Source organism: Priapulus caudatus, unplaced genomic scaffold, assembly GCF_000485595.1.
Source record: "Priapulus caudatus unplaced genomic scaffold, Priapulus_caudatus-5.0.1 Scaffold92, whole genome shotgun sequence".
In the NCBI taxonomy this organism is placed as follows: Eukaryota; Metazoa; Priapulida; class Priapulimorpha; order Priapulimorphida; family Priapulidae; genus Priapulus; species Priapulus caudatus.
In genome coordinates, this window is record NW_014577153.1 from 558,348 (window position 1) to 570,476 (window position 12,129).

General features: G+C 37.0%; 1 protein-coding gene across 1 annotated transcript; it reads left to right on the top strand.

The window, feature by feature from the left end:
• Window positions 1-5,565: 5,565 nt before the first annotated feature.
• LOC106804911 (glycosyltransferase 8 domain-containing protein 1-like) lies at window positions 5,566-11,904 on the top strand. Its single transcript, XM_014806312.1, has 8 exons — window positions 5,566-5,727; window positions 7,676-7,810; window positions 8,208-8,391; window positions 8,644-8,761; window positions 9,183-9,270; window positions 9,708-9,975; window positions 10,261-10,373; window positions 10,807-11,904. The coding sequence occupies exons 1-8, from the start codon at window positions 5,706-5,708 to the stop codon at window positions 10,980-10,982; spliced, it is 1,104 nt and encodes a 367-aa protein (XP_014661798.1). The 5' UTR covers window positions 5,566-5,705; the 3' UTR covers window positions 10,983-11,904.
• Window positions 11,905-12,129: the final 225 nt, after the last annotated feature.

Sequence of the window (12,129 nt, forward strand, 5' to 3'; positions counted from 1 at the left end):
GGTGCCCACTGATACACTGTAGAGTATGGCGTTGGTAGTGGTGGCGATGGTGGTTGTGGCGATGTTAGTGGTGGCGATGTTAGTGGTGGCAATGGTAGTGGTGGCGATGGTAGTGGTGGCGATGGTAGTGGTGACCAGGTCGCAATGGTAATAGTGGCAATGGTAGTGGTGGCGATGGTAGTGGTGGCAATGGTAATAGTGGCAATGGTAGTGGTGGCGATGGTAGTGGTGACCAGGTCGCAATGGTAATAGTGGCAATGGTAGTGGTGGCGATGGTAGTGGTGGCGATGGTAGTGGTGGCAATGGTAGTGGTGGCGATGGTAGTGGTGGCGATGGTAGTGGTGGCAATGGTAGTGGTGGCAATGGTAGTGGTGGGCTGATTGCCAAGCGCTTCAAGGTTACTGCAAATATTTGCCAATAGCAAAGCGGATTTTGTTCTCAGCCACCACGTCCTGTCCTGCCCCTTGTCCCGTACTGTCCGCTCTGCTTTCGTACGCAGCTAGAAACAGGTTCTACGAGTCGTGCGCGTCTGTACCTAGGATGGGAACCCACGTTATTGCGCCCATGCCGAGTTTTTGTAGCCTGAGTGATGAACATCATACCAGCTTTGCACGTGCAAAACGCACAGACAATATTAATGGAACTCACTGTGGGACTACGGTAACTGCCGTACAAGTTTGTGTACAAACACTGTGTATGTTTGTGTATGTTTGAGTAGCCAGAACACACTGGCTGGCTCAGGAGAATTTTTTGGTGATAAAACTGTAAACTAATAGTTACTTACTTGTCACTTCTGCATTCACCATTGATATACATTAGAAATGATATTATGTTACAAAACATTCTGTAACGTCTGTAACTGTAATCAGTTCAAATGCCTTCTTGAATATTAGTATAGATAGGTCGGTAGTAGGCTTCTTTTTTGAATTTTTACAAATTCAGGGTCTTAGGGGTCTTTTTAGGGGTCTTTTTACAAATTCAGCATGGTGTCTACATGCTCGGGTGTGCTTGTGTGGAGATACCTTTTATGCTGAATGTTTGTTTTGCTTGGTACTGGTACATATAATGTATTGCCTACAGATTATATAATGTACAGTGATACAATTTGTAAAAAAAAAGAATGGGAAAGATCAATAAAAAATTTTGAGTCGGCCCCTTTTTGTCCGGGCCGGTCGAATGAGGGCAAACAAACAATATTTTTATTATGGCCCAACCTAAGATCTACATTACCTACGTAAATGTAAAGGTAATCAGGGAAGTTCTACAAAGATGTACAACTAAATCTAAATTTTACCTTACTACAAATTTCTGTCTAGAATAGCTAGAATTGAACCCCAGCTCACTACAAACACAGGTCACTATGACTAAAAAGAAATTATTGGTGTAGATCCTGAGTCTGATCACTTCTTTTGGCATGTGTCATCCTCGAATAATCTGTTTAAGTTCAGTTTTTTTATGTTTCTGTTATTCCACAATATAATTTTCTTTCTTCTCTAGTCAAATTTAAGCAATAATGCTGCAATCTGTAGTGTTGATATATAAATTTGATCAACTTTGACGCACTCCTTCTTTCAAAAATATTCTTTGAGGTTAACTCAACTTAACTGTAATCAGAAAAATTTAGCATCGGGAAATTGTCTTATAAGTTATAAGAAACGTTAACCATATACGCAGTGCATATACTTCAGTGTACACGTTTTCCACCAGACTTTTAATAGCTAGCATTTCACACCTGGAACACAGTTACGCAATGCATCTATAGATTGTTTCAGATCATTTGTGCCAATTCCATTAGTTACCATTGTTGTATATAGTATTGTGGCTGCTTTTAAAATCCATTATTACGAACAATATACTAGGAAAAGTATAGTGTATACTCATGATGAACATATTTGCTATACGTGATACTTTGACTTTAATAGATTTTGGTATAGGAAATAAACTGCCTACCGTAGACGAGAGTAGTTGATTAATTTAAATGATATTGGCAATTGAAACTGGAGGAAATTTAGATACAAGAAATATGTAATTCATTACTGAAGCAGATACAATTCACCATAAGTATACTGAGCTCATACATAACTTAACAATTATTTAGTCATTTACAACAGAAAATATGCGTAAATTCCACGCCTGAGAAGATAGGCCTACAGAAACGGTATAAAAAATCCACAATGCACACTCACACTGGCACCATATATGCAATGCCAGACAAACTCATGCTGTCTCAAAAAATAATAATCCATGTTTTCGGTATTTCCACTACATTCGGTGAGAAAAAATCATGTACGTCCGTTGTTAATCCTGGATAAGAACACACCGCACAATGCACATCGACAAGCCACGCAGGGAGGGTCAAGCGAAGAAAGGTCAGCGATGGGCACGCCATGCTGCACGCCATGATTGAAATGACAGCGACCGTACAAATCTCCATTTTTCGTTACCAACGTAATAAAATCCACAATACTGATTTTACCACAGCTCACTGTGAGACACGGAACAGCATGCTAACAAAACAGTAACCAAATATATCCGAATATGGCGGGTAAAATAGGCACAAAGTATCCGATTCAAAGTTGCCTCGATCAGCAAAGAACGCAATTTTTTGTAGACAGGAAGACAGTCTTGCACATACCGTTCAAAATGCTCCAAAATACGGTCTTCCTTTACGTTATCCGGTAGATTTCCAACCCATAAGTGTCTTGTTTCTCGTACCATCTTCTAAGAACTCGCTCATGTAGCATTCATGCTGGCTAACGCTGCACAAACACAGAAAATGTGGTGCATTCCCTCTCGGCAGCTCATCCAACTTGCTTGAAGTTGAAGCGTGGTGACGTTCGATCACGTGATGCCGCCTGCCTTTCCACTGCATTGATTGCGCGCTGCCGAAATAAAGCTGCCCCGTCCATAGGTGTAAAAGCAACTTCGGTTATGCTTGGGGAGGTTTTAGTTAGGCACTGTGGACGGCCTATTATCATAATTATTTCGGCGTATGTACAATAATATCTGATATAATACGATATGTATATACGGCTTTAGGGTAATTATGCATTATGTGGGGGAAAAACCTTTTAGTTTATTAGTATTATTTTTAGAAAAATAATTACAAACTATTAGAAAAATATAAGTACGTTAATATATATATATAACTACATCCTATATTCTGTTCTGTAACAAGAGTAAGTGCCAGCAAATTGTTTAATTAAACTATATCATGTATCCCTTTCTCGAATAAGAAATTTAAATTTGATTACAAGGCACATATATATATATAAAATCATACCTTAATTTCACATTTGTATAACCATTTTTATATTTTACTGAAATGATATACGATGTTGATGATGTTGATGATGATGATGATGATGATGATGATATATATTATATACTTTACAACTTGAAAAAAAAAATGTCAAATATGCTATTCACTCTCAAATGTGAGACCGTTCATAATATCAGGAGTGAATAACTTTAGCTGATTATATATATTATTATTCACTGATAATGTGTTGTCAGAACTGTGCACCATGGTCACATACATATAATACGCAATCCAATACACCCATAAGCCATTGCGTAATTTTCAAAGTAATATAATAGCATGGAATATTATATTTCTATGGTTATTTTATAAAAAATATATTGCCAGACCCATTTTCACTAATCAGTGTGCACTAGTAACATGCAGGTCAGGCGTTCTTTTTCGCTCAGTAAGCTTTATTTGCACGTTGCCATAATCTTAGCTTGAGCTCAACCTTAGCCTAGCTTTACTTTTAATCACACAGTGACTTAACATGATTGTATCGTTAGCGATTTTCATGAAAAAAAATAATAGTAATAATAATAATAATAATAATAATAATAATACAATAGCAACATTAATTACGTCCGCCATTACAGTTCAATGTTATCATCACACACTGCACGTATAATTATATTATATATAATGAGCGGTTTATATATATATATATATATATATTATATATATATATATATATATATATATATAAACCGCTCATAAATTACTGCAGAGTACAAATCGCGGTATAGGGCCACATTTTTAAATAAAGAATACGCGCATTGCCAGACTCCTCAAAATGCAGGCACTTCAATATAACTAACTATCTGCATAACAACCGCAAATACATATTGAATGCTAAAAAGGAGTTAGTATTTTGTTCCTGTTTTAAACATTTGATTGGGCAGTGCTGCCATCTTTATTACATTTGTACATATTTTTCGCCACGCCGATGGCGAATGTCATTTCCTATGGTCATTTCAACTCGTAGTTCTGGATTTTCTCGCTACGTAACAGCACTAACCGGTGCGGAGCTTTCAACCTCCGTTTCCTCTGCCCGTGTAGAATTTTAGTGGCATTTGTAGAAAATATTCCAATAAATGGAAATAAACCAAAAAATAAACTGACCATAGTGTTGCTGTATCAGTATAATATCAAGAGCTAATAAACACCTTAAAGTGATTACGTCACGAATTTCTAGCACCATCAAGTAGTATATTTGTGTGTTATTTGTACAAAATAAAATGTGTGAAAATACAATTAGTGTTTCTGTTTACTTTTCATGCTTATATACCTTCTTTATATGCCCTAATTTGCCGGTGAAAAACAGAGAGACGCCAGTATTTGAACAGTACTGGGGAAATATGTGTTAGACAACCGAAATTACCAAATCGTCTAGATTTTTGCAAATTTAACCAACGTAAAAACATTTTTATTAGGTGAGGGTTTGAGGATATATTTAGTAACGTTAGTTCTTAGTTAAAAAATGGCAATTTTTTTTACAAATTTTACCATGGAAAATTCGTGACGTAGTCTCTGCCCGTGTAGAATTTTAGTGGCGTTTGTAGAAAATATTCCAATAAATGGAAATAAACCAAAAAATAAACTGACCATAGTGTTACTGTATCAGTATAATATCAAGAGCTAATAAACACATTTAAAGCCTATTAGCTCTTGATAATATGTAGAGCATTTATATGTAGTTATTTAGAAGGCTCGTTTTCTTAATTTTACGTTCCAATTAGTTTTTAATGTTAATTCCATGTTTCATTGCTGTATAATGTATTTCATCTACGCTGTATATCTTCTGTATTATCTTCTGTATAATATTTTATCTACGCTGTACGTCATCTACGCAGATATATCTTTGGAAATATCTTTACAAACACAGTGACATTAGGGCATATTATAACGTTATAACACGTTTATATAGATATTATATATATTATATAACGTGTTATACGATATCTATTTATTTAATTAGGCAATTATCCATCATATACAATACATAGCATACTTTTACAATAAAATTCTGAATTCATAAAATTTGATAACGATAATCTATGCATTAGGGACATTAGGCATTAAAATTTTAAATGAAAAACACGTAAAATAATATATCCCCCACAAATATTCTGGTGAAAGACACAGATTCCAATCCTGCTAAGGAAAAATTGTTTTTGATTTTTTAATTAAATTTGATTGGATGGTGCTGCCATCTTTATTACATTTGTGATTTGTACATATTTTTCGCCACGCGATGGCGATAAGAGCGAAGTAAGATGGCAGCGTCCATTATGTGTCAGTCCAGGCTAAGCTGAGTGAACTGTGAAGGCTTGAAGTTGAACTAAATATAACTAGTTTTCATATTAATATTATCATGGAGTAAACTTTCCCTTATTGCATTATGCGTTTCCATATTAAATCAAGTAAGTATAGTATATGTGTAAAAGACGGTAAAAGATTTCTAGAAATCTAACTCGACTCGTTTGCGAGATATGATAGTTAGTACACTTTCCTACCGCCGTGCGTATAGCCGGCTGCACGCAATAGGCGTCAGTATCGCACGAAGGGTCGTTGTCGTAACAGGTACTACAGATATGTACCCGAGGTAGTTTTAGGTTGTTTAGTATTATGTTTATATTTTTATATAATTAGGAGGTAGTTTTAGGTTGTTTAGTATTATGTTTATATTTTTATGTGAGGTATGTTTAGGGTTAGGGTTAGGATTAGAGTTAGGATTAGGGTTAGGGTAAGGGTTAGGGTTAGTGTTAGGGTTAGGGTACACTTCTGTAGTACAAATCTGGTACACTTTGTGTATACATATATGTACCTCAGGTACATATCTGTAGTACCTGTTACGACAACGACCCCTTGAGCGTCAGTATCCGTGATACCGCATGCATATATTTGCTAATTAATTAGATAATCGGGCTTCAATAAACTCAAAATGCACAGAGATTATAGCTAAGACATGTGTCTATAAGAGCTAGCATTTATAGAAATGTAACAACTCTTTCGCGAGATATGATAGTTAGTACACTTTACTACCGCCCATAGCCATGCGTATATTAGCCTACGAGCGTCGCTCGATGACTCTTTTTCCATCCCATCATGCTTTGCGGTGGTGCGCCATCTGGTGATATTTACCGAATCGCGATAAACCTTATTCTGTGTAAATGTTGTTCAGATCTCCTCTACAATACATAATTTCACAAGCACACACGCCACTGTGCACAAACTCACAGAAAGATAGAGTGTGTATAGTTATGTATTCGCTATCTTTTTGTGATTTTCTGCACAGTGGTGTGTGTGTGGTGAAATTGTGTGTTGCTGCTTGCAGAGGTACGTCTTACGATTTACGGGATGCAGTTACCAATCAAGTTCAAGTTCAAGTAATCTTTATTTATAGTCGGTATGTTTACAACGAGAAACGTAAGCTCTGAAGAGCTTTTAAGACCGACCAACTAACAAAGGTTGGCCAATAAATAAAACAGTACATAACAATTTTAACATGCATACTATCAAGAGTAGATAACAACACAAGAGTGAGACAACCGATTCCCGCACTTCCAACCGATCCCCCTCATCAAACTCTGCCACCAACAAAGAAGCAAGTGTATACGCTCCTCAGCCCATTATGACCACCAACCACTCACCTTCATGGCACTGACACTCGTTTACATACACTTGCCAGCGCAAAAGTACCAAAAGCAACAATAATAAACAAAAGAGAATAGTTTTAAACGTTAAGATTTTGGTAGTAAATGCATTTTGTGTTCACTTATGTCATCTTAAATTGAAACATTCCAAGTAACTGTGGTACATTTTACATTATATGGTAGCAGCTGTAGCTCTTTGACTGGTAAGAGGGCATTCGATTTCCAGGCTAAATGACTAGTTGTTGAGGAATCTTGTGATAATCGCTGAACAGTCATTAATCCCAAAATTCAGCTATCCGTCTTAGTGAGATAACCTCTCCCTTCTGCGGTGTTGTTGCTAGGTCGGTCAAAGCTAGATAGTTTACACTTGTTTGTATGCATGTGCTCAAAATTGTCTAATTTCTGGCACTGTATTGCCTAGCATTGCCATTTGGAATGTCTTGTGCCAACAATTAATGATTGGCTACAGCTGTCTTTCTATTATGTTAGGCGGACAGGTCGATTGAAGTTCAGTTCATATGAATAATTAACAACACAGACAAGTTATATTGATTGGTATGCCTAAAATGAAAAACAAGCAAATTTTTATTTTGTTAATATATTTTTACAGATATGTTTCTGTCAGAAACGATTGTTGCAAAACTGGGAAAGTTTATATTTTATTGCCTATCTATGGAAGTTGGCCTGTAATCTCAAAAGCTGTTTTTATTTGCAGTTATGGCTGTATTCGTCGTGTTGTGTGCGTGCTACCTTCTGTACACACTCGCTCAGAGCAAGAATGAAAATAGAAATGCATCTCAGAGATCAAAGGAAAATATCATAGGAATAGACTCAGGCTTCAATGATGATGGTAGTATATTAACAGTTGTATTTCATATGTGTGGTTATTATAATAAGTTTCTAATGGCAAATTTGGCAATGTTGTTTTCATATATAATATGAATTAAACGTTAATAAATATTTCAAGATGACAAATTAATACAATTTAACATTTTTGATTGCAAATCTATTTTATTTATAATTCAAATGAAATAATAACTGATAAGGGAAATCTGGTTGTGCATACATGTTAGATGGTGCTGAAATGTGTACTTGGAAACAATGAGGGTGAGGAAACTACAGCCAGTAGTACTTATCTAGGCCTCTTGTTCAATTTTATGTTAAAAAATGAAATAATGTTGAAAATAATGGATGTTGAACCATTGTCATCTTTTAATTAACGTGTTGTTGCTCGTGTGTTTGAATAGTACGTGAGTTGCCACCAATTCAGGCTGGACCAAGCTACAACTCTAAAGCTATCCCTATAGTGATAGCATCAGACAAAGTTACGTTGCCTGGAGCTATAGCAACAATAAACAGCATTGTGCAGCATACCAATCATTCTGTGAAGTTTTATTTAGCAACATCGCATCAAAGTTATGACCACTATAGGTAAGGGTGAAATTATACATTTAATATCGAGGAGACAAATTTCGTATAGAAACATTTTAAAGTCAATAACTATATGGACACAATGTGATCTACCATTGACAAAGTGTTGTGGATAGTGGAAAATGACAATACAAGCACACGTGTCCATCTGTATGTGCTGAGTTTCAAGTTATTTAGAACACATGACATGGAACTGGTAAATTTTTCCTAGTAACATGTGTAGTATCTAATCTTTCTCGTTCACATTTGCAGAGCATGGTTGGCAAACACAAAGTTGCGAAATGTACAACGATTAATCAGGATTTTTAATGAAGACCTCGTTAAGGGAAAAATAAAAGTTCGTGGAGGCAGGGAGGTCTTAGGCAGTCCGGTATGCAGATGATTGATTGCATTGTGTTAATTCTGAATGCTTCGTGAGTTTTCAGTGATGTGAAATATTTATTTCCAATTATCGTGAAATTCTTGTTGGTTTCCACTTTATTGTTAACCTAAATGATAGCCAAAATCTATAGATTTAGTTAGCTTAAAAACCAGTATATTGTGGCTGGTGAGGTGGGATGTTGAGAACTTTATTTTTAATTTACATTTGTTTATTACTTACCTGGAATCTTCTGCATTACACTAACTTACATGGCTCGAAAGAGAACAGTTAAAAACGTGAAAGATTGTCTGCCCGCTAGATTCCTAAATATTTTAACATTTTGATGTAAGCAAAGGCTTCCAGATATAGTGAATGAATTTAGGTTTGGTAATGGTCAACGATAATTGTTATTTTACTATTTCTATTTCAGATGAACTATGCTAGATATTTTGCTCCTCAACTATTTCCTGAGATACGGGGTCGAATGGTATACATTGATGATGACATCATTGTCCAGGGTATAGTAGCTGACATGTTCTCTTATGCATGAACCTATCTTTAGGAGCTATGCATAAAATCTCGTGGAAAACTTCTTGTTGTTGAAGGAAATAAGCTGCATAAACTTTCTATTTACAGGTATAATATTACCAAGTGGGCGATTGTGTTGGGTTGACAGAAGTAAAACATACCCTATTATGGATATACAATTGATAACTATTGAATTGAATTAGGAACAAAATCAATTTGTGCTAGGGTTATGAAATAGCAGTTCATATTAAATAACCAATATGCATTTTGCACTTGTATAAAATAGAAAGATGCCCTGATGAACACATTTACATTATCAATATTCTGACTAGAATTGAACATTGAGAGTCCTACTGCTGCGCTTACATGTATTAGTGAGAAGGCTGGTTCCATCTGTGATGATATCTCATACCATTCCCGCCTGCAGGTGACATCGCTGAGCTCTACAACACGGATCTCGGAGAGGGGCACCTGGCAGCATTTGCTGAAGACTGCCATTCGACATCGAAACGCTTCAGTTTCTACCCGACTACGTACAGCAGCTACGTGAACTTCAGGAACGCCCATGTGAAGGCCCTGAACATCGATCCGGAAGCGTGTTCATTCAACACGGGCGTCTACGTCGCCGACGTAGCCGCCTGGAAGCGCGAGAACATCACTGCCGAACTCGTGCGCTGGATGGAGCTGAATACTAGGTGGGCTTTTTTTCGGTCGTGTGTCGAGTGGAACTTGAACGCTTGTTGGTGCTGTAGCGCAGTTGTGTCCTTCGACATCTGAAGTGGCGCGTCTCCACTCGGCCCGAGGTGCCGCACTAGGTGCGCAACGACAGCGCGATAGATGTTACATTAACATGTGGCACTTGTAAAGGTAAATGTGAATTAAGCCTGGCTTGGCACGTCACAACTTGATGCAATTGCTGTGCCATTCTCTGCTCTCGCAAACCAAGCGAAATCTAATTAATATAGCAACTTTGTTTACAGAGAGGATATTTATGGAAATCAGAAGGGTGGTGGGGGTTCGCAACCTCCCATGATGATCGTGTTCTATAATCGCTACTCAACTCTCGATCCTCTCTGGCATGTCAGAAGCCTGGGTGAGCAACTCTATTTCTAAGCAATTATAAAGCTTCACAGAAATTCCACTGCACATTAAACTGGCAGCACTGTTGCAGTTTTGCTAGCGATGATGCTGCGGATTAAATTTTACACAATGTCGGGTACACTACAGAGTACTGTGAGTCCTAAAATTATGAACATCTGGACATGTAGACAAAGACATGTAACAGAGCCATTAATAATTATTTATTTTACAAATAAGGCATACGAGCCTCAACCCGCACATACAACGGAAACCACGCACAAATCAGATTGAGTTTCGCATTTCAAACAATCAACTCACAAGTGAAGCTTTGGAACAATTAATGATCGTAACTGACAGATGGGTGAGACTCTGTACATGAATGAGTTATTCTCTCGTTTGATGTGTGTTGTAGTACTGACGCAGGTAAATGGATTTTCTACTTGCAGGCCTATCTGCAGGCACCAGGTACTCATCTGAATTTGTTCACAATGCGAAACTTCTACACTGGAGCGGACCACACAAGCCGTGGGAGCGGGTGGCTGCCTTCCAAGAGATCTGGGACAAATACTTCATTCCAGATCCATCGAAGAAATTTAAGCTGCTGCGTCGGAAGTCGAGCTAGCTCGCGGGGGGAAACAGAGTCACTCGCTGCACACACGTCTCCTCTCGAGATCACACACTGAAAGGACCGGCGTTGGGCGAAAGAAATCCGATTACCAGTTACGATCTCGGGGTCATTCTGTTAAAGGACCAGCGTTGGGGGAAGGAATCTAATTACCAGTTAAGACGTGATGTGAAATCAGGTGCCATCTTCTGCAGTCAATGAATATACACACTTTTATGTACAAGGTGATGTCAAGGTTATATGGACGACGTCCATGTACCATATAAGGTTGAACATTTCTTTCGAATTTCATGTTGTTGTGCAGGTGATGGAAAAACGGTTCACTCCACTCGACAGAATAAAATTCCTTGTAATGTGCGTTCAGAGTTATACGAGTGGAAATTATGAACTTGAATATTTGTATGTAGGTATTAGTCTTGTCATTATTGATATTTTTTACATCATGGCTGTGCCATCACTTTTTTATACTCAAAATGTGAAATGAAGTTATATAAAGTATTTTAGTATCCTTGCCAAATTTGTAGCTTTATTTATAGCCAACAATTTATTAAAACAACTCTATATATACTTTACTTATAGAATCCTTTGTACCTGATATACAAACAGCTTCGAATCGATTTTTGTATGGTAACAGTTGAAATTTATCATGATGTACATCCTCGTTGAAATTTTATACATTCACTTGCACAAGATTTCATGTTGCAATTTGCATTGTAGAGTAATATACGGTTATCGGTTTGCTTCCAATTGCCCAACATATACATAACCAGCATTTGTAAAATGATGACAAAAAACAATATGATCAATTAATAGGTTTGTCATGTAACTTTTGTGAGAATGTTTCTGTGGTTTCGTGCAATTTTGAGGCATACAGAGGCCGTGGTTGTGTCTGTTTTAATAATAAATTATATCATGACTACATGCCTTATCATGCTTATCATCATTCGTGATATTCTTGAAGGCTTTGCAGAATGTGCTAGAAAATAACATGTTTGATGTATACATGTTTTTTTTATTTGAAACTAACATGCATTCGAGGTTTCGCTATCACTAGAAGTTGAACGTCACCACAAATGCTGACAGTCACAGAGTACCAGACAATAAAATCTGTCGATGGGTCCCAAAACTTTAGGAAAACAGCTCG